General features: G+C 45.1%; 1 protein-coding gene across 5 annotated transcripts in view; it reads left to right on the forward strand.

Moving 5' to 3' along the window:
• CLOCK (clock circadian regulator) overlaps positions 1–24,133 on the forward strand; it is a 231,737-nt gene that overhangs the window by 164,310 nt on the left and 43,294 nt on the right. For all 5 annotated transcript variants that reach the window (XM_063920910.1, XM_063920914.1, XM_063920913.1 and 2 more), the window contains 8 exons: positions 4,050–4,141; positions 7,098–7,187; positions 8,107–8,227; positions 16,778–16,891; positions 17,445–17,563; positions 21,408–21,490; positions 22,139–22,245; positions 23,379–23,526. In XM_063920910.1, coding sequence (XP_063776980.1) covers positions 4,050–4,141; positions 7,098–7,187; positions 8,107–8,227; positions 16,778–16,891; positions 17,445–17,563; positions 21,408–21,490; positions 22,139–22,245; positions 23,379–23,526 — 874 coding nt within the window. The remainder of the gene's footprint in view (positions 1–4,049; positions 4,142–7,097; positions 7,188–8,106; positions 8,228–16,777; positions 16,892–17,444; positions 17,564–21,407; positions 21,491–22,138; positions 22,246–23,378; positions 23,527–24,133) is intronic.

Below are 24,133 nucleotides of genomic sequence, written 5' to 3' on the forward strand. Positions count from 1 at the left end.
GTTTTGCCGTATAAAGGGGAGGAGTTATTTGGAGTTGGTCTATCAGACTTGGTGGCCACGGCTACTGCCGGGAAATCCACTTTTTTACCTCAAGTCACTCCCCAACAGAGAAAGGCACCGACCTTTCAACCGCAGCCTTTTCGCTCCTACAAAAATAAGAGAGCAAAGGACTTGTCGTACCTGCCACGAGGCAGAGGAAGAGGGAAGAGACACCAACAGGCAGCTCCTTCCCAGGAACAGAAGCCCTCCCCGGCTCCTGCAAAAACCTCAGCATGACGCTGGGGCCTCTCAAGCGGACTCGGGGACAGTGGGGGGCCGTCTCAAAAATTACAGCGCGCAGTGGGCTCACTCGCAGGTAGACCCCTGGATCCTGCAGATAATATCTCAGGGGTACAGGTTGGAATTAGAGACGGATCCTCCTCATCGTTTCCTGAAGTCTGCCTTACCAACCGTCTCTTCCGAAAGGGAGAGGGTGTTGGAAGCCATTCACAAGCTGTACGCTCAGCAGGTGATAGTCAAAGTACCCCTATTACAACAAGGAAAGGGGTATTATTCCACTCTATTTGTGGTACCGAAGCCGGATGGCTCGGTAAGGCCTATTCTAAATCTGAAGTCCTTGAACCTCTACATAAAAAAGTTCAAGTTCAAGATGGAGTCACTCAGAGCAGTGATAGCGAACCTGGAAGAAGGGGACTTTATGGTATCCTTGGACATCAAGGATGCGTATCTACACGTTCCGATTTACCCCGCACACCAGGGGTACCTCAGGTTCATTGTTCAAAACTGTCACTATCAGTTTCAGACGCTGCCGTTCGGATTGTCCACGGCGCCTCGGGTCTTTACCAAGGTAATGGCCGAGATGATGATTCTTCTTCGAAGAAAAGGCGTATTAGTTATCCCATACTTGGACGATCTCCTAATAAGGGCAAGGTCCAGAGAACAGCTGGAGACAGCTTTAGCACTATCTCAAGAGGTGCTAAGACAACACGGGTGGATTCTGAATATTCCAAAATCCCATTTAATCCCGACAACTCGTCTGCTGTTCCTAGGAATGATTCTGGACACGGTTCAGAAAAAGGTTTTCCTTCCAGAGGAAAAAGCCAAGGAGTTATCCGATCTGGTCAGGAACCTCCTAAAACCAGGAAAAGTGTCAGTACATCAATGCACAAGAGTCCTGGGAAAAATGGTGGCTTCTTACGAAGCAATTCCATTCGGCAGATTCCATGCAAGAATATTCCAAAGGGATCTGTTGGACAAATGGTCAGGGTCGCATCTGCAGATGCACCTGCGAATAACCCTGTCACCAAAGACAAGGGTGTCACTTCTGTGGTGGTTGCAGAAGGCTCACCTATTAGAAGGCCGCAGATTCGGCATTCAGGATTGGATCCTGGTGACCACGGACGCCAGCCTGAGAGGCTGGGGAGCAGTCACACAAGGAAGAAACTTCCAGGGAGTATGGACGAGTCTGGAAAAGTCTCTTCACATAAACATTCTGGAACTAAGAGCAATCTACAATGCTCTAAGCCAGGCGGAACTTCTCCTGCAAGGAAAGCCGGTGTTGATTCAGTCGGACAACATCACGGCGGTCGCCCATGTAAACAGGCAGGGCGGCACAAGAAGCAGGAGTGCAATGGCAGAAGCTGCCAAGATTCTTCGCTGGGCGGAGAATCACGTGATAGCACTGTCAGCAGTGTTCATCCCGGGCGTGGACAACTGGGAAGCAGACTTCCTCAGCAGACACGATCTTCATCCGGGAGAGTGGGGTCTACATCCAGAAGTCTTCAACATGTTAATAGACCGTTGGGAAAGACCAATTGTAGACATGATGGCGTCTCGCCTCAACAAGAAACTGGACAAATATTGCGCCAGGTCAAGAGATCCACAGGCAATAGCTGTGGACGCACTGGTAACTCCTTGGGTGTACCAGTCAGTGTATGTGTTTCCTCCTCTGCCGCTCATACCAAAGGTATTGAAGATCATACGGCAAAGAAGAGTAAGAACAATACTAGTGGTTCCGGATTGGCCGAGAAGGACTTGGTATCCGGAACTTCAAGAGATGCTCACGGACGAACCGTGGCCTCTACCTCTGAGAAGGGACCTGCTACAGCAGGGTCCCTGTCTTTTTCAAGACTTACCGCGGCTGCGTTTGACGGCATGGCGGTTGAACGCCAGATCCTAAAAGGGAAAGGCATTCCAGAAGAAGTCATTCCTACCTTGATTAAGGCACGGAAGGAAGTCACCGTGAAACATTATCACCGCATTTGGCGAAAATATGTAGCGTGGTGCGAGGATCGGAGGGTTCCGACGGAGGAATTCCAACTGGGTCGTTTCCTACATTTCCTGCAATCAGGATTATCTATGGGTCTCAAATTGGGATCCATTAAGGTTCAAATTTTGGCCCTGTCAATATTCTTCCAAAAAGAATTGGCCTCTGTCCCTGAGGTCCAGACTTTTGTCAAGGGAGTACTGCATATACAGCCTCCTGTGGTGCCTCCGGTGGCACCGTGGGATCTAAATGTAGTTTTAGATTTCCTCAAATCCCATTGGTTTGAACCATTGAAAAAGGTGGATTTGAAATATCTCACATTGAAAGTGACTATGTTACTAGCCCTGGCCTCTGCCAGGAGAGTATCTGAATTGGCGGCTTTATCTTATAAAAGTCCTTATCTAATCTTCCATTCGGATAGGGCAGAACTGCGGACTCGTCCGCATTTTCTCCCTAAAGTGGTATCAGCATTTCATCTGAACCAACCTATTGTGGTGCCTGCGGCCACTAGCGACTTGGAGGACTCCAAGTTGTTGGACGTTGTCAGAGCCTTAAAAATATACATTGCAAGGACGGCTGGAGTCAGAAAATCTGACTCGCTGTTTATATTGTATGCACCCAACAAGTTGGGCGCACCTGCTTCTAAGCAGTCGATTGCTCGTTGGATTTGTAACACAATTCAACTTGCACATTCTGTGGCAGGCCTGCCACAGCCTAAAACTGTAAAAGCCCACTCCACAAGGAAGGTGGGCTCATCTTGGGCGGCTGCCCGAGGGGTCTCGGCATTACAACTCTGCCGAGCAGCTACGTGGTCGGGGGAGAACACGTTTGTAAAATTTTACAAATTTGATACCCTGGCAAAGGAGGACCTGGAGTTCTCTCATTCGGTGCTGCAGAGTCATCCGCACTCTCCCGCCCGTTTGGGAGCTTTGGTATAATCCCCATGGTCCTTTCAGGAACCCCAGCATCCACTTAGGACGATAGAGAAAATAAGAATTTACTTACCGATAATTCTATTTCTCGGAGTCCGTAGTGGATGCTGGGCGCCCATCCCAAGTGCGGATTATCTGCAATACTTGTACATAGTTATTGTTAACTAATTCGGGTTATTGTTAAGGAGCCATCTTTAAGAGGCCCTTTCTGTTGTCATACTGTTAACTGGGTTTAGATCACAAGTTGTACGGTGTGATTGGTGTGGCTGGTATGAGTCTTACCCGGGATTCAAAATGCCTCCCTTATTGTGTATGCTCGTCCGGGCACAGTACCTAACTGGAGTCTGGAGGAGGGTCATAGGGGGAGGAGCCAGTGCACACCACCTGACCTAGTAAAGCTTTACTTTTTTGTGCCCTGTCTCCTGCGGAGCCGCTATTCCCCATGGTCCTTTCAGGAACCCCAGCATCCACTACGGACTCCGAGAAATAGAATTATCGGTAAGTAAATTCTTATTATATATGTCACTACTAGATGATGGTCAACAGAGCAATTCAATTGTTGCTCTGTTCAGGCACGCATACAGCCATGGGGGGATCGGGAGACGCGACACATTTCAGCTCGCAGCCTCCTGAGGTGGCGAGCTGAAATGTGCAAAAATTGACCAGTTTGGGCACCCAAACATTTTTTTCATGTAGAACCCTGGTCAGGTAACATACATCTGGCTACGGTCGCATCATATGCGACCAAGCCAGACTAGTTTTTAATATTTAATAACATACTAAACACATATCTATACAAGATCCAAGGTATTTTTCGGATTTCAGATGTAATCACAATATCTTGCTTGCAGAAATCAGCGCACAGTCAGATGCAAGCGAAATTCAACAAGACTGGAAGCCTGCGTTCCTTAGTAACGAGGAGTTTACACAGCTCATGCTGGAGGTATGTGCAAGTCTCCGACTTTTACATTTTCTCACCAGTGGTTGTATGACGGAAAGAATTAGTTTGTTAAAGATGTGCAATAGAACAAAGAGTGTTGGAAAGGAAAAGTTTGCGCTTTAAGATGTAAAGCAGCCCACGACCAGCGGAAAAGGTAACACCAAAACCTTCAACATATAGATCAAACCACAAAGAAAACACAACTGTATATATAGGCGCTCAATATCAAGCTGGTTATATTCAGTAATTCTTTTGCTATACACAAAGTTGTTCCTTAAATATAAAAACAAATACAGAATATAGTGCAGATGGTACCGTTATAACATCAGAGTGCAAAAGAAGGTGTAGATCTTGGACTCCTACCAGAAAGGATGGTCTACTATATTGTAGACAAACAAGCATAGACGGAGCGGACCACTGCCAGTCATGTTTTCCTCATAGTAGTATCAAACTCCATATCCATATATATAATACAAAGGAAACTCCGCATAGTGCAACACCATTTTATTTACATAAAAACATATAACATTTTTTTTCAAATAAACCACAAGGAGAATAAAGATGGACTCTCACCAGAGATAATGGTCTACATGCAAGGTAGACAAAAATCGCATGAATGTGATTATCACAGGCGTCCCTGTGCAGATGTTCAGCACAAACAGAGGGTCCAAAGGTTTTCTCCTCTCCTCCACCAACGCGTTTCGATACCACCCAGGGTATCTTTTTCAAGGTATAAAGGTGTTAAAGATGTGCGCAGTTAAAGACAGGATACGCAGCTAGACAGTATATAGAATAGGAGTTCATCCACCTCCAAATACAATAATACGAAAAAGGGTACTATATACCAGCCAAAGCGCCCTCCAATTTACACATGTACCATATAATGCACCACAATGATGAAATCACAAGTGTTTGAACCACGTGAAAACACACAAGAGAATGTTTAAAAATACTCAGCTTCAAGCTTCCAATGGAGTCTGATTTGCCAAGTAATCCCAGGTTTGTTGCAGGTATATATTGTCCTTGTTTTTGAAGGAAACCTGAAACAATAAATGTGCTGCCCCACACAAGCTTGCACATAGGGGGGATAAGCACAAATAATAGTAATAGTGCAGCAGTCTTTTAAAAAGACACATAATTTTAATACAGGTTGCACTTACAAGACAAACATTAAAAATAGCATGTCAACATCCTTAGGATGGCAGACACCGCAACTTCTTAAGAGTGTGGTCTTGTCACATTCTCTCTGTGGACATTCACGGATGCTGAATACGATCCCTGGGTGCTGCTGCAGATTTCGGACCTGCTTTGACTGCCGCCTCGCTGAACATCAGTGGGACTCTGTGGTATATATGAAGCGTTGCTGTGTCTGCCATCCTGACAATTGCCGACTTGTCGGAAAACACGTGGATTGGCGGAATAGCCGCCGATCCACGTGCTTCTGTTGAAAATGGGGCCAAATCCGACAGGTTTTGGCCCCCTTTCCGACAAACTCAATCCGACTTGAAAACAAGTCGGATTGAGGTGAGGAGACAAGTGGTGCTTGAGCGGCTAGGGGAGCTGAGATTGACGGCCGGCGGGGGGGAGCTGACTGCGGGGGGGACATGTCTGCGGCGGGGGGAGGCGCTGCAGGGAGATAGGTGCCTGGGCGTCCGGCCAAGCACCTCTCTCCCTGCAGCACCTCCCCCCGCCGCAGACATGTCCCCCCGCCGATCTCTGCTCCCCCTGCGGCCCACAGGCACCTGTTTCCCTGCAGCGCCTCCCGCCGCCGCCCCAGACATGTCCCCCTGCAGCCAGCTCCGGCCGCCGATCACTGCTACCCCCGCTGCCCAGCTTACCCCCGCCGCCGTCCCACTCACGGCCGCCGCCATCTGCACTCCTGGCCGCTGCTGACAGCAGCGGCAGGTCAGGACCCTGTGTATGGCCAAATCCAACAGTCTGATTTGGCCGTCCACTGAAAAGGGGTTGTCGGATCCATTCCGACAACTGCATGTCGGAATGGATCCGACTCTTATTGAATATACAGGTTGAGTATCCCATATCCAAATATTCCGAAATACGGAATATTCCGAAATAGGGACTTTTCTGAGTGAGAGTGAGATAGTGAAACCTTTGTTTTTTGATGGCTCAATGTACACAAACTTTGTTTAATACACAAAGTTATTACAAATATTGTATTAAATGACCTTCAGGCTGTGTGTGTAAGGTGTATATGAAACATAAATGAATTGTGTGAATGTAGGCACACTTTGTTTAATGCACAAAGTTATAAAAAATATTGGCTAAAATTACCTTCAGGCTGTGTGTATAAGATGTATATGAAACATAAATGAATTCTGTGCTTAGATTTAGGTCCCATTGCCATGATATCTCATTATGGTATGCAATTATTCCAAAATACGGAAAAATCCCATATCCAAAATACCTCTGGTCCCAAGCATTTTGGATAAGGGATACTCAACCTGTACCACTAAAAGATCTTAACATGTATAGCTTGGAGCAGAGAAGGTGATGGGGGAATATGATAGAGACTTAAAAATATATTAAGGGTTTTAACAAGGTACAGGAGGGAAACATTCTTCAAAGGAAGAGTATTAGACCACGAGGAAATGACTGGAGAGATGTAAGTTCAGGGGTCATCTGAGGAAAAATTACCTCACAGAAAAGGTAGTGGACAAGTGGAATAGCCTCCCAGCAGAGGTGGTGGAAGCTAAGACAGTAGAGCAATTTAAACATGCATGGGATAGGCATAAGCATATCCTTACAAAGAAATAAGGATCAAATAGGATTTCAGGAAACAAAATGGTTAAAGGGGCCGACAAGATGGGCCAAGTGGTTCTTATCTGCCGTCAAATTCTGTGTGTTTTCGTTGATACAGATGTTTATCTAGTGAGCTTACAGGTAACATTAAGCCCTGAAAGGTGATCTGCAATAACTGTGGGTCTCACTCTGGTTTCAGGCCCTGGATGGCTTTTTCCTGGCCGTTATGACAGATGGAAATATAATCTATGTGTCAGAGAGTGTGACACCATTACTTGAACACTTACCTGTAAGTAAAAGCTGCCAATTACTTTCTGTTTCTTATTGCTGATTGATTATACCCCATTTAATTATGTTATCTTTACTATTGTATTTGTAATTTTAAATTCACTAAGAAGAAAGTTGCTATAGTTCTTGTGGCTTTCACATGTTTGGCAATACCTATATAGCACACCTTGCAGACTAGATTTTCTTTTCATGTAGGTTTCTCAGATTTATATGATATCTGTGCTAGATTAAGTAAATCGGTTTATCTGTAAACATGCAAATTTACATTTTTTGCTTGTTTGTTTGGCTTAAGGCCCATATAGATGGGCCGATGCAGGAGAGATGTGTGCTGAGCGAACCGTTCAGCACACATCTCTCACGCCGCTCAGCACAGCGCGATCTGTGCTGAGCGTGCGGGGGGGGCGCTCACTTCACCCAGCGGGTGAAGTGAGCGACCCGCTAGATTGGCCTGCATGCAGGCCAATCTAGCATCAGCGATAGCGTTGCGCGGGGCTGCGCATCGCTATCGCTGTAGGGGGTACACACGGAGCGATAATGCTGAAATTCTAAGCAATCTAGTCAGATTGCTTAGAATATCGCTCCGTGAGTACCCCCCTGGAGAGCTGTAGGACTGGAGGGACTGTACACACTGACTGTAATGATTGGGTGTGTGTAGCAGACACCCATATTGGAGCTGACTGTCCTTTCCGTTAGCCCACCAGATCCATTCTCTCCTGCAGCCCTTCTACATGGCTGCTGCAGCAGGTGTCCCCAGGACAGTGTAGTGGGGCGGTGAAGGGCTGCACCATTCTAGTATTTGGTCGAATGGGGGATTTGTATTTTACACTTATATTGCTGCCCACATTCCAGAGTTAGACCATTGTGCTGTGGTTTATATGTGTTTGTGTGCTATCTAAACTATTTTGTATCTTGTTTTTCAGTCTGATCTTGTTGATCAGAGTATATTTAATTTTGTCCCCGAAGGGGAACATTCAGAGATCTATAAAATCCTGTCTACGCGCATGCTGGAAAGTGGTTCTTTGAGTTCGGATTACCTGAAAGGTGAGTGGTATCTTGTAACTGCCATGGTATAGTCTTGCACAGCTAATATTATAATCTATAAATAAATGAAAGCTATTTTCATAAAGGATATTGGGGACAGATTAGTACGATGGGGTATAGACGGGTCCAAAGGAGCCAGTGCACTTTAAATTTCTTCAACTGGGTGTGCTGGCTCCTCCCCTCTATGTCTCCTCCTACAGGTCAGTTTAGGAGAAAGTGCCCTCAGGAGAGGATGCACACTCTGTAAGCTCCAGAGTTTTTCTTCAACTTCTTTTTAAAAGTTTTATTTCTTTCGGTATGCTGTTTGGGCAACAGCATACCTACACCGTGGGAGTTAGGGGGAGGACGGTCACCGGCCTCTGAGGTGCAGAGCCGCTTCCCCGCTGCAGGAACCTTGTCCCGAGGGGCTGTTTGTTCAGTGGGGCATGGCGCCTTGACTGTCGCAAGCCGCAGCATGCAGCACACCCCTAACGCTGCCTGAAGGTGATCATCGGTGGTGAGTACAAATCAGGGGCCCCGCTAGGGGGGTCCCCCGGTTTTACTGTGCGGCTGAAAGCGCAGGTGTGGTGTACGGGTCTCTCCTTGGGGGGACCCGCTATAGCCCCTGCGGGAGACTGGTTAAATATAGTAAACCAAGCATTTATGTGAGGTTGTACATATTGGGAGACATGGCCAGTATAAATATACAAAAGTAGCTCCGGCGCCATGTCGGGGGGCAGAGCTACACGAGAGTGGGCTCAGCTGCATTTTGGCGCCTTCCTCTGCATAGCAGCAGCAGCCTCCACAGCTCCTCCAAACAGTCACTGAATCGCTGGTACCGGGTGTAGAGGGGGAGATACTAGGGCACAATAACATCCCTCTGAGGGATTTTATCATATTACAGTCTCACTGTGTTTACACATAAAAATGCTGACAGCCTCACTGGGGCTGTGCAGCACTGGATGCGTTGGAGTCCTCTATCCTGTGTCTCCTCTCACATGCAATAGGGCAGGCTTGCAATATATCAATAGCGGGCTGTGTTGTATGTGTATTATACCTGTTTTTCTGATCACAATGGTAAAACAGAAGTCATGCAGTGTATGTAATGCTAGATTCTCCCCTGGTTCATCTGGCTCAATATCACGTGAGCAGTGTAGTCAATGATCTCAGAATGCTGATTTCAATGTGCCTGGTTGAGGGCTATCAAAAATATGGTGTCTGATATGTCATCTCAGCGCACTGCAAATGCAAATAAGACTCAGGAACTGCAACAAGCAGTGGCAAGTCTAGCTGCTAAACATCCCCCCCTGTCTACTACAGGTGCACAAAAACCTGCTCTACCTGCACTCCTATCAGATACTGATGATGATATACAGGATGATGGGGATGATGTGGACCCCATAAGTGGGGATTCCACCCCTTGAACCCCTCATATTAGCTATAGGGATGTGTTAAAGCTCCCCCTGGAGGATGCTAATACTCAGCAGTCATTTTTCCTCCCACAAGACAAACTGACAGTCACATTTCCTGATTCAAAGGAACTGGATTACTTATTTAAAATAGCCTGGAAGACTCCAGATAAGAAATATCAGGTGTCAAAACGGTTTTCATTCCCCTTTGCCCCTGAGGGCAGGAAATACTGGGAGGAGTCTCCAGCAGCAGACGTCTCAGTCTCTCGCCTTTCTAAAAAAGCGGTACTCACTGCTCCGGGCTCCTTTACGGTAAAGGACCCGGCAGATAGGAAACTTGAAACCACTCTGAAATCTATTTACATTGCTGCAGGTGTTGCTCAAAGGCCAGTCATTGCAGGTTGCTGGATGACACATGCAATTCATTCCTGGGCTAATCAAATTAAGGAAGGTCTTTCGGGTGATATGACCTTTAGTTAATACTGTTACTTTCCTGAATCACATTCAGGACACTGCCAGAGTCCTCTGTGACTCCCTTAAAGAGATTGGCAATATTAATGCTAGGACCATGGCTGTGTCTACGCGCAGAGCCATATGGTTGCGTCAGTGGATTGCTGATGCTGACTCCAACGTAATGTGGAATCTCTTCAGTTCACAGGTGAATGGCTCTTTGGAGGTGAATTGGACGCATGGATTTCCAAAGCTACTGCTGAAAAATTCACGTTTCTCCCTTCGGAAGCTCCGCCTGCAAGACGTACCTACCCAGGACCGTCTACTCAGTCCTTTCGGTCCTCCAGATTTCGATCCAGGGCCAGAGGGGCCTCCAACGCAGCTAGAAGCTCCAGAGGTAAACCTAAGAAACCAGCTGTTGCCGTATATCATGACAAGAACACCAGCTCTGCTTCCGCAAAGACTTCAGCATGACGGTGCCCACCCACCCCGAGGGGATCTCGTGGTGGGAGCTCGGTTACGTCACTAGAGCCACAACTGGGACGGTTCCTGCCAAGATGCTTGGATAAAGGACCTTATCTCTCAGGGTTACAAGCTGGAGTTCGACGGTAATTCCCCCCCCCCCCCCCCCCCCAACAATTTTTCAAATCAAGCTCACCAGCTTTAGAAAATATGCGTGGTACACTACTGCTGGTCATTGACAAGTTGGTCCAGTCCCAGATCATTGTTCCAGTACCCCTACTACAACAAGGACAGGGTTACTACTTTAGTCTGTTCGTAGTACCAAAACCAGATGGGTCTGTGAGACCCATTCTGAATCTGAAGTCCTTGAACCCTTACCTTTAGGTTTCAAATTCAAGATGGAATCTTTGAGAGCGGTGATTACAGGAATTCCTTGTGTCCCTGGATATCAAGGATGCTTACCTACATATCCCAATTTGGCCTCCTCATCAGGCCTATCTGAGGTTTGCCCTGCTGAACGATCACTGCCAGTTTCAGGCGTTACCCTTCGGCCTGTCTACAGTTCCGAGGGTGTTCACGAAGGTGATGGCGGAAATGATGTTTCAACTCGGGGTCCAGGGGGTCAATGTTATTCCATACCTGGACAATCTCCTGATAAAAGAGAGCTCCAGGGAGCTTCTATTGCTCCATATAGATCGCACTTTCCAACCTCTGTCACACCACAGGTGGATCCTGAATCTGCAGAAGTCCTACCTGGAACCATCTCAACGGCTCCTGTTTCTGGGGATGCTACTGGATACTGTAGCACAGAAAGTGTTCCTCCCAGAGGACAAAGTAAGAACACTTCAAGAAATGATTGGCATGGTGCTCCGACCTGCTCAAGTCTACATTCATCTTTGCATAAAATTATTGGCAAAGATGGTGGCCTCGTACGAAGTGATTCAATTCGGAAGGTTTCAATTGGACATCCTGAACAAGTGGTCCGGTTCCCATCTTCAGATGCACCGGATGATTCGGCTGTCACCTCAGGCCAGAATCTCTCTCCTATGGTGGCTACAGTCTTCCAACCTGCTGGAAGGTCGATGCTTTGGGATTCAGGATTGGATCCTCCTCACGACGGATGCAAGTCTGAGAGGATGGGGAGTCGTCACCCAGGGGGCGCAGTACCAGGGCAGGTGGTCTGCCCAAGAGGCCCTTCTTCCGATCAACATTCTGGAACTTGGGGCTATCTACAATGCTCTGATTCAGGCATCCCCTCTACTCCAGGATCAGGCGATCCAGGTGCAATCAGATAACGCCATCAATCGACAAGGAGGGACAAAAAGCAAGGCCTGCATGCGAGAAGTGTCAAGAATACTCCTCTTGGGTAGAAAGAAATGCAAGAACACTGTCCGCGATCTTCATTCTGGGGGTGGACAACTGGGAAGCAGACTTCCTAAATCGCCACAACCTCCATCCGGGGGGAGTGAGGACTACACCCCCAGGTGTTTCAGCAATTCATCGACAGGTGGGGATGACCAAAGATCGACTTGATGGCCTCTCGTCTCAACAAGAAGCTTCGCTGCTATTGCTCATGAACCAGGGACCCTCAGGCGAGTGCAGTAGATGCGCTGACATCGTCTTGGCCTTACCAGCTGGTCTACCTGTTTCCTCCAATTCTGCTGATCCCAAGGATGCTCAAGCGGATCAGACATTAAAGAGTGGAAGCAATCTTGATTGCCCCGGATTGGCCCTGAAGAACGTGGTACGCAGCTCTTCTGGATCTGTCCGTAGTGGACCCTTGGCCTCTACCGCTAAGAAGGGATCTTCTTCAACAAGGACCGTTCGTCTACCGAGACTTACGGCGACTTCGTTTGACGGCATGGAAGTTGGGCGGAACATCCTAGCTCACAAAGGGCTTTCCAAAAAGGTCATTGCCACTATGGTGCAAGCCAGAAAACCTGTGACGTCAAAACACTATCCTAATATCTGGCGGAGATATGTCTCTTGGTGTGAGGAACGCACATATCCCTCTGCAGAATTCAACTTGGGAAGGTTCCTACAATTCCTGCAGGCTGGAGTGGATAAAGGCTTACGTCTGGGATCCATTAAGGTCCAGATTTCAGCTCTTTCCATCTTCCAGAACAAGTTCAGTCCTTCTTGCAAGGGGTGTTTCACATACAACCTCCATTCGTGCCGCCTATGGCACTTTGGGATCTGGATGTAGTGTTGCGTTTTCTACAGTCCTCCTGGTTTGAACCTCTGATGACAGTAGAAGATAAGTAACTCACGTGGAACACAGTGATGTTACTGGCCCTGGCTTCTGCTAGGCGTGTCTCAGATTTGGGGGCCTTGTCGCGCAAAAATCCGTACTTGGTCTTTTACGAGAACAGAGCGGAGCTCAGGACTAGACAGCAGCTCCTGCTGAAGGTGGTCTCCGCGTTTCACTTGAATCAACCTGTCGTGATTCCGTCCAATTCTGACACTTCTGCTCCTCCGGAGGCATTGGATGCTGTGCGTGCCTTGAAAATTTATATCAAAAAGACGGCTCAGATCAGAACGACGGATTCCTTCTTCGTGTTCTATGATGTGCAGAAAAAGGGTTGCCCTGCTTCTAAGCAGTCTATTGCTCATTGGTTTAGGCTTACTATCCAACAGGCCTACGCGTCGGTAGCCTTACCGGTTCCGCAGTCTCTGAAGGCCCACTCTCTACAAGATCGGTAGGCCCTTCCTGGGCGGCTGCCCGTGGAATCTCGGCCCTGCAACTATGCCGAGCTGCTACCTGGTCGGGGAAGAACACCTTTGTGAAGTTCTACAAGTTTGATACACTGACCAAAGAGGATGCCCAGTTTGGGCAGGCGGAGCTGCAGATGTCTCCGCACGTTCCCGCCCGTTCTGAAAGCTTTGGGACATCCCCATCGTACTAATCTTTACCCAATATCCCTTATGGATGCTATAGAAAATAGGATTTTAAATACCTACCGGTAAATCCTTTTCTTGTAGTCCATAAGGATATTGGGCGCCCGGAGACTTTCTGCATGTTCTCTGTTATGTGTTCCTGTTCAGCTGTTAATGTTGCCAGATGTTGCTGGCTAAGTTATATATTGGTGTGCTGATGTGAAAATCTCACCACACTTTTTGTTATGTTCCTTCTCTCAAGTATGTCATTCTCCTTCGGGCACTGTTTACCTATAACTGAGCTGTAGGAGGAGGCATAGAGGGGAGGAGCCAGCACACCCAGTTGAAGAAATGTTAAGTGCACTGGCTCCTTTGGACCCGTCTATACCCATCGTACTAATCTGTACCCAATATCCCTTATGGACTACGAGAAAAGGATTTACCGGTAGGTATTTAAAATCCTATTATTTTTTTCACTGCATCCCTAGGCCAAAAGTTTATTATTGAGAAATTCAGAAAAAAATATTAAATTCAGTAAAATGTGTTTATATATCAGCCTTAGGTTTAGTTGTGTGATGAGGGACAGGATTCCCTTCTGTTTATCCACATGTGTTATAAGTGAAAGTCACAAGCACTGGTTTTGCTTAACATATTGACCATAAATAATTTAAATTGTTCCTGGACCACCATCCCAGGGCACCCCTGCAAGTGTCTTGAGGCACCCCTACGGTGCCACGGCCCCTGGTTTGGGAACCACTGGTACAAGCTACAGACTTCAGCTCAACAGTTCCCCTCCTAGTGGGCAAGCTGAATTGATATAAACATCCTGTTTATGAAGCAGTAACTTGTGAGAGAAAGCATGTCTCGGGCATAAATGAGATATTGAGTAAGATACTAACCTGCGGTCTGAATATATATATAAGATAGTAAGATTGGCGCCTCAGGGTTCTATCAACACCCTACCACTTATTGCCCCTAACATAGAGGTTGCGTATATGCTCGGAAGAAATACGGCATTATATGATGAGTAATGTTAAACCGTTTATTCTGCTAATGTAATTTATTAAAAAATTAATAAAATGTGAAATCAGTCCATAATTCACAATTAAATTATGGACTGATTTCATATTTTATGATTTTTTTTATAAATTATATTAGCAGAATACACAGTTTAACATTACTCCTGGTATAATACCGTATTTCACCTGAGCATATACGTAACCTCTATACTAGGGGCAATACGTGGTAGGGTGTTGATAGAAACCTGAGGCGCCAGTCTTACTATTGTTGTATGTTTTCTATTTCTTGAGTTCTTCCTAACATGGAACCCAGTGAGACAAGGCAGCCTAATTATAAATTCTTCTTTTCATTTTTCTTTAATAGCGTAGTAGGAGAGTTTTATCTATCTATCTATCTATCTATCTATCTATCTATCTATCTATCTATCTATCTATCTATCTATATATCTATCTATCTACATACAGTAGTAACCAAATGAAATACCTTAATAAATTAAATCATATTGCCCCCTTTCGATAAGGGAATAATTTGTTTTGTTTCCTTTACATAAAGAATAAATGAAATGTGTTTCTGCCTATTTGTTAAAAAACAAAAACAAAACACCACAACCCTATGGACTGAATTTAGGTAAACTAGGAGCAGCCTAATCAGAATTAATTAATATCCAATTACAACATGTAGTTGGGAAGCCAGACATGAGCAGTATAAGAGACCACTCCTGATTGGCTGCCCTGTTTAAAAGTAAAATAGCTGATAGATTTGTTTTACAGGTTGAGTATCCCTTATTCAAAATCCCACATTTTTGGGTCCCCTACTGAGATAATAACATAAATATTATATATATTATGTATAAATATACACATTTATAGATAATGTATATAATACATATGTCATTATCTCATTAGGGGACCCACAAATGTGGGATTTTGGATAAGGGATACTCAACCTGTATCTGTTCTGATAAGGTCTGGGAATGTTACATATTTTCTAAATGTTTAGCTCTTTTTATATAAAGCAATTTAATTTTTTGTGCTTTTAGTGACCTAAAAAGTGTGTTACAGGTTGAGTATCCCATATCCAAATATTCCGAAATACGGAATATTCCGAAATACGGACTTTTTTGAGTGAGAGTGAGATAGTGAAACCTTTGTTTTTTGATGGCTCAATGTACACAAACTTTGTTTAATACACAAAGTTATTAAAAATATTGTATTAAATGAGCTTCAGACTGTGTGTATAAGGTGTATATGAAACATAAATGTATTCTGTGCTTAGATTTAGGTCCCATCACCATGATATCTCATTATGGTATGCAATTATTCCAAAATACGGAAAAATCCCATATCCAAAATACCTCTGGTCCCAAGCATTTTGGATAAGGGAGACTCAACCTGTATTTGCTAAACCTGTACTTCATTGGAGCATATTTCTCATTTTACAAATGCCATAAAACATATTTTATTCCGATCACACTCTACAGTTAGTGTGCATTGCTTTTCAGTTTCTGTAAGAGATGCTAAGGGGTCTATTCATTATCCTTAAAAAGTAGGTAAAATATAAATGTTAACCTACTTTTGTACAGTTGGCCCATTCATTTTACAGGTAACGCAGGAGATTTCACTGAAGTGGCACATGGTTCCCATAATCTAGAATGGGGACCTTCTTATTTCCCAATTTATTAAACTTCAAAATTACTGTACATCATTTTCACAATTTAATTGCGAGAACGGACGCCTTCTTCAAATGGTGTCCGTTCTCGATGCCCTGCTCCTTCCTAAGGGAAGGATTCCCAGGATGCAACGAGGGAGCCAATCAGAACCCTTTGCCCCTGTTTGGCTACTTCCGCCGGAAATCTGGCTCTTCGTGTGCATATGTGAACCCAAGTCAGACTGTAGTGACAGGGAACACAGGGACAGCTGGTTTTCAGATCGGCTGTCCCCACACCAGAACAATGTTGAATTGTTCCCTTGTTGTAGTATCCACCGCTGTTACTTACAGTGATTTGGATACTAAATTAGCACTGAGGTGTGGCTGTACTTGTTGAATAGATCCCTGAATTACTAAATGCATGTCCTGGTATCTGGTGTGGTGAGTTCAATCTGCAATCTAAATTGCAGTGTAAAGATAAAGCAGCCAGTATTTACTCTGCACAGCAACAAAATAACCCACCCAAATCTAACTCTCTCTGCACATGTTATATCTGCCTCCCCTGCAGTGGACATGGTTTTGCCCAACTGCTAACAAAGTTCCTGCTGCGATCAACTCAGAATTACCCCCATAGAACGGTACACAAATACCTTTTACAAATGCTCAGTCCATGATCTTAATTATATATGCAACATGTGTCTTTCAGCAAAAAATGAGCTTGAATTCTGCTGCCACATGCTGCGGGGAACTGTCGACCCAAAAGAGACAGCTACGTATGAATTTGTAAAATGCATTGGAAATTTCAAGTCCTTAAATAATGGTAAGTGTTACAGTGGATGGATGATTGATTGACTGGGTTGAGGTAAGCACTAGAAGAAACGCTGTATTATGCCAGTAACTCGTATATAGTGCTATAATATGCTCATATGTTAAACTTAGTTTCCTAAGTATATGTAGTCTTATAACATACATGTTGTCAAACACTTAATAAATGTGTGTCCTTAAATAGAGACAGCAAAGAGATCATCACACATGTAAATGTAACATTGTCCCATTTCTCTAGTGGGCCGATATTTGACCAGTAAAATGACCAGACTCTGCCATTGCACTCCAGGTTTTAAAGATATCCTTGATTGCGCACAGGTGTCTTAATTAGTACCTCAGTCAGTCTGATTTAACCATCTGGACTCAAGTATGGATATCATTAAAACCTGGACTGTAATGGCGAAGTTTGGGAAACTATGACTTAGGGTTAAGTTATGTTTGTGTTATTAGAGGTCAATTTTAAAGTGTGCTGCATCGGATCTGTAATTCCTGACTGCCTGCTATGACAGAACCATGATCTCCTGTCATTCTGTATCCTTGCATTGCAGTGCCCAGTTCTACACGCAATGGCTTTGATGGTGCATTACAGAGGTCTCTCAGGCCAACATATGAAGAGCGAGTCTGCTTTGTAGCTACTGTAAGATTAGCTACGCCTCAGTTCATTAAGGTACGTCCAGTTTGACTGTTTCATTCACCACCTACGAATACTTAGCTTTCCAAAGCTTTCATACGTACGGACTGTCTGACGTGCCTACTTGGATGCGGTCACTCATATATTCCTCCACCATTCTTTCAATGGTGACAGAATCATATGCAGTGACAGTAGACACTAGTAGACAGTAATCGTTGGCAGGTCATTCAGTCCGGACCAGATGTCAGCACTCGCTCTAGACTGCCCTGCATCACCGCCAGCGGGTGGGCTCGGAATTCTTAGCCTTTTCCTCGCAGCCCCAATTGCGGGAGAATGTGAAGGAGGAGCTGTTGACTGGTCACGTTCCGCTTGACTTGACAAGTGTCTCACCAGCAGGTCTTTGCACCTCTGCAGACTTGTGTCTGCCGGAAAGAGAGATACAACGTAGGCTTTAAACCTAGGATCGAGCACGGTGGCCAAAATGTAGTGCTCTGATTTCAACAGATTGACCACCCGTGAATCCTGGTTAAGCGAATGAAGGGCTCCATCCACAAGTCCCACATGCCTAGCGGAATCGCTCCGTTTTAACTCCTCCTGCAATCTCCAGCTTCTTCTGCAAAAGCCTGATGAGGGGAATGACCTGACTCAGGCTGGCAGTGTCTGAACTGACTTCACGTGTGGCAAGTTCAAAGGGTTGCAGAACCTTGCACAACGTTGAAATCATTCTCCACTGCGCTTGAGTCAGGTGCATTCCTCCTCCTTTGCCTATATCGTAGGCAGATGTATAGGCTTGAATGGCCTTTTGCTGCTCCTCCATCCTCTGAAGCATATAGAGGGTTGAATTCCACCTCGTTACCACCTCTTGCTTCAGATGATGGCGGGGCAGGTTCAGGAGTGTTTGCTGGTGCTCCAGTCTTCGGCACGCGGTGGCTGAATGCCGAAAGTGGCCCGCAATTCTTCGGGCCACCGACAGCATCTCTTGCACGCCCCTGTCGTTTTTGAAAAAATTCTGCATCACCAAATTCAATGTATGTGCAAAACATGGGACGTGCTGGAATTTGCCCACATGTAATGCACGCACAATATTGGTGGCGTTGTCCAATGTCACAAATCCCCAGGAGAGTCCAATTGGGGTAAGCCATTCTGCGATGATGTTCTTCAGTTTCCGTAAGAGGTTGTCAGCTGTGTGCCTCTTATGGAAAGCGGTGATACAAAGCGTAGCCTGCCTAGGAACGAGTTGGCGTTTGCGAGATGCTGCTACTGATGCCACCGCTGCTGTTCTTGCTGCGGGAGGCAATACATCTACCCAGTGGGCTGTCACAGTCATATAGTCCTGAGTCTGCCCTGCTCCACTTGTCCACATGTCCGTGGTTAAGTGGACATTGGGTACAACTGCATTTTTTAGGACACTGGTGACTCTTTTTCTGAGGTCTGTGTACATTCTCGGTATCGCCTGCCTAGAGAAGTGGAACCTAGATGGTATTTGGTACCGGGGACACACTAACTCAATAAATTGTCTAATTCCCTGTGAATTAACGGTGGATACCGGACACACGTTTAACACCACCCAGGCTGCCAAGGCCGGAGTTATCTGCTTTGCAGCAGGATGACTGCTGTGATATTTCATCTTACTCGCAAAGGACTGTTGGACAGTCAATTGCTTACTGGAAGTAGTACAAGTGGTCTTCCGACTTTCCCTCTGGGATGACGATCGACTCCCAGCAGCAACAACAGCAGCGCCAGCAGCAGTAGGCGTTACACTCAAGGATGCATCGGAGGAATCCCAGGCAGGAGAGGACTCGTCAGACTTGCCAGTGACATGGCCTGCAGGACTATTGGCTTTCCTGCCTAAGGAGGAAATTGACACTGATGGAGTTGGTGGTGTGGTTTGCAGGAGCTTGGTTCAAGAGGAAGGGATTTAGTTGTCAGTGGACTGCTTCCGCTGTCACCCAAAGTTTTTGAACTTGTCAATGACTTCTGATGAATGCGCTCCAGGTGACGTATAAGGGAGGATGTTCCTATGTGGTTAACGTCCTTACCCCTACTTATTACAGCTTGACAAAGGCAACACACGGCTTGACACCTGTTGTCCGCATTTCTGTTAAAATAATTCCACACCGAAGAGGTGATTTTTTTTTTTTTTTGTAATTTGACCAGGCAAGTCAATGGCCATATTCGTCCCACGGACAACAGGTGTCTCCCCGGGTGCCTGACTTAAACAAACCACCTCACCATCAGAATCATCCTTGTCAATTTCCTCCTCAGCGCCAGCAACACCCATATCCTCATCCTGGTGTACTTCAACAGTGACATCTTCAATTTGACTATAAGGAACTGGACTGTGGGGTGGGTGCTCCTTCCAGCACTTGCAGGGGGCGTGCAAATGGTGGAAGGCGCCACCTCTTCCCGTCCAGTGTTGGGAAGGTCAGGCATCGCAACCGACACAATTGGACTCTCCTTGGGGATTTGTGATTTAGAAGAACGTACAGTTCTTTGCTGTGCTTTTGCCAGCTTAAGTCTTTTCATTTTTCTAGCGGGAGGATGAGTGCTTCCATCCTCATGTGAAGCTGAACCACTAGCCATGAACATAGGACAGGGCCTCAGCCATTCCTTGCCACTCCGTGTCGTAAATGGCATATTGGCAAGTTTACGCTTCTCATCAGACGCTTTTAATTTTGTTTTTTGGGTCATTTTACTGAACTTTTGTTTTTTGAATTTTACATGCTCTCTACTATGACATTGGGCATCGGCCTTGGCAGACGACGTTGATGGCATTTCATCGTCTCGGCCATGACTAGTGGCAGCAGCTTCAGCATGAGGTGGAAGTGGATCTTGATCTTTCCCTATTTTACTCTCCACATTTTTGTTCTACATTTTTTAATGTGTGGAATTATATGCCAGTAATATATATCAATAGCAATGGCCTACTGTACCGTACTGCTATATATATACTGGTGGTCAGCAAAATTCTGCACTGTCCTCCTACTATATACTGCGCACAACTAAAATGCAGCACAGGTATGGATGGATAGTATACTTGACGACACAGAGGTAGAGCAATGGACTACTGTACCATACTGCTATATATGTACTGGTGGTCAGCAAAATTCTGCACTGTCCTCCTACTATATACTGCGCACAACTAAAATGCAGCACAGGTATGGATGGATAGTATACTTGACGACACAGAGGTAGAGCAGTGGACTACTGTACCGTACTGCTATATATATATATATATATATATATATATATATATAGTGATGGTCCGCAAAATTCTGCACTGTCCTCCTACTATATACTGCGCACAACTAAAATGCAGCACAGGTATGGATGGATAGTATACTTGACGACACAGAGGTAGTGCAATGGACTACTGTACCATACTGCTATATATATATACTGGTGGTCACGGCAAAATTCTGCACTGTCCTCCTACTATATACTACAATGCAGCACAGATATGGAGCGTTTTTCAGGCAGAGAACGTAGATATTTTCAGCACACTGAGCACAGATACTTGCAAGCACACTGAGCACAGATATTTGCAGCACACTGAGCACAGATATTTGCAGCACACTGAACACAGAAACTGAGAGAACGCAGCCACGTCCTCTCGCTATCATCTCCAAAGCACGAGTGAAAATGGCGGCGACGCGCTGCTCCTTATATAGAATACGAATCTCGCGAGAATCCGACAGCGGGATGATGACATTCGGGCGCGCTCAGGTTAACCGAGCAAGGCGGGAAGATCCGAGGCTGCCTCGGAACCGTGTAAAATGGGTGAAGTTCGGGGGGGTTCGGATCCCGAGGAACCGAACCCGCTCATCACTAATATATATATATTTTATTTAATTGCTCAGTTTGATTTTCTTCCCCCCAGGAAATGTGCACCGTTGAGGAACCCAACGAGGAGTTTACATCAAGGCACAGTTTGGAATGGAAGTTTCTTTTCTTAGATCACAGGTAATTCAATTCTACAGATTAATACATTTGCTATTGCCATCTGTCCAGGTATTTGGTGACCCTGTGTGTGTGTGTATTGTATCTATATATATATCTATATATCTCTCGCTCTCATATATATATATATATATATATATATATATATATAATATCTGTGCATGTGATGGATGAATTTGGGCAAACCGCTTATTGTGAATGATTAATGTAACGTACACTGGAGGGATTATTTCAAGTAATGGTCCCTGTAGCACGCATAATCTACAGCAACCTATTTGATATGTGATGTGGCTTTATTTGATTCAACAAGACTGCTGAGAGCTGATTGGTAGGTTACTGCACATTGTTGCATCATTTTCTTATGTAAAATCCCCTGATTGCACACTTGCAGCTGTCAACATGTTTTCAGTGTTATACTTTGTATAATCCCCTTCAAACCAACCATAAAATGAACAACAGCACAGATTGTGGGGAGTAAAATCTCTCATTGGGAACTCTCAGGTGGTGTTTGCTTGTGCTGCGTCTTAGCTAGTTGGGCGCTATAGTAGGCAATGTTACAGCTAAAGATGTAATTAACATATACAAAACTCTACAGTAGTGGCAACTCTACCAGTAACTGATTCTGGTTTCTTTTTCTTTCTGTTGTTTTAGGGCTCCTCCAATTATAGGATATTTACCTTTTGAGGTGCTGGGGACTTCTGGTTATGATTATTATCATGTGGACGACCTGGAGAATCTTGCAAAATGCCATGAACATTGTAGGTGGCTGGATACAGCAGTAGTAGTAATCCTCTGGTACTGATCCTGTATAATCTGACTTAATCTATACTTTAGATAGTGCCCTCATGTAATTAATTTTTTATTTTTTTTATTTTTTTTTATTACAGCAATAAAATCCTTGTATTTTGGGAGAACTCTTCCCTCACTGGTGCTGACTTTTCAGCCAGTGGTGGTTTCAATTTTAAAGGTCACAGTATAGATCAGCATTATATGTTAGGAGCGCTCAGACATTTTCCACCTTCCCCTTTTCCTTTTTCATTGAGAGGAGAAGAGGGTTAAGGAGCCCATACACCTAGTCTGTGTCCCTGTTCCCCCCAACATTGGGGGATTGGAGAAATCCAACATGTTGGACAGTCTCTATTCTCTGATTCTGCCCACAAAATGGACAGAATCGATGAGTCGGATTTTAAACATATTGTTTTCCTGATTCCCTGATGGATCGCTGCTCATTGATGTCGGTCGACCATCGTTCAGCATAACGGGGAAGGTGTGTGGCCCGCATTATTAGTGCAAGTGTGATAAGCTTTCCTGCCAGTAATTAATAGAACTTTTGATAATCTGATTAGATGATTGCAGCCTACAATAGGCTATCCTATCATGTATAATCAGTTAGGAGCTCCAACCATGACTAAAGCTTTTGCATATACCATATTTATCTGCAATAAAGCCTTTCAGGCCTACATAACAGAACTTGGCAACTATGGCCCTATTTTACCCTTTACACCTATGTTCAGTGGCAATTACATTAGGTGCTTGGTTGAGGTGTGATTCTTTGCATAGGTCTTTGTCCTACTCAAAAAAACTACTCCAAACTTTCCAATTTCATCTGACACGTTCTTCAATTTGCAGTAGTCCTGCCTCTACAGTTTTTATTTTTCTAAATACTTAATTGATGCTCTAGGCCAGAGGCATCAACTGTGTTTATTGTATAGATTGCTTCTGTTTTATGCTTGTTTGTAGTTCATTCCTGAAATCGTTTTATTTTTGTTAATGTTGTTTATTCTAAAATCAAACTTCTTTAAAAGAAGCTTTAAGATGCCGCCAAGACTCTGACTCTGACTGGCGGTATTTGCAAATACTTTTACCGCATTGTTTTTTTGTTTTGTTTTAGTAATGCAGTATGGGAAGGGCAAGTCATGTTACTATAGGTTCCTAACGAAGGGACAGCAATGGATATGGTTGCAGACTCGCTACTACATCACCTATCATCAGTGGAACTCCAGGCCAGAGTTCATTGTCTGTACGCACACTGTAGTAAGGTAACATCAATTAATACATTTCGCTCTCAATGTACTAGAGCTAATTGGGTCTAACGCTTCATGGTCAGAATGCATTAGAACTTGTGAGGTGGAGAGATGGAACAGACTAGCAGCACACCTTGGATGTTTATACCCTGTGGCTCCCAGCGTACCCTGCCAGCTGTCAGACAGCAGAGCATGCTGAGGGCTTGTAGTTTCACAATACCTGTTGAGGTGCAGGCTACCAAGCACTGATGTAGCAAGAAGTATAGAGTGCTTGTCTACAATTCTGCAGATTGCAGGGTGTTGGATTAGACTAGGGCCACTCATAGCGGTACAGCAGGTCCCGTTCAGTGAATCCACATAGCGTTTTCGATGAATGGGGGTCCTGCGAAACGGGTCAGGCGAAAACGCTGTGTGTGGCCCAAGCCATAATGTTACAGTAAAGGTTACAATTACATGGCTTTCTCTCTCACTTGTATGTGTGTTAGCATGTATGACGTTCATAATGTTCCTAAATATCACCATATGGATTCATAAAGTAGCACAAACTTTCTAGCATACCCTCTGATAGAGCTGCCTTCACCTGTCATCCGACTCCCATACACCTGGAGGGGTTCACTACGAT

The sequence above is a fragment of the Pseudophryne corroboree genome, chromosome 1, assembly GCF_028390025.1.
Source record: "Pseudophryne corroboree isolate aPseCor3 chromosome 1, aPseCor3.hap2, whole genome shotgun sequence".
NCBI classification, from domain to species: Eukaryota; Metazoa; Chordata; class Amphibia; order Anura; family Myobatrachidae; genus Pseudophryne; species Pseudophryne corroboree.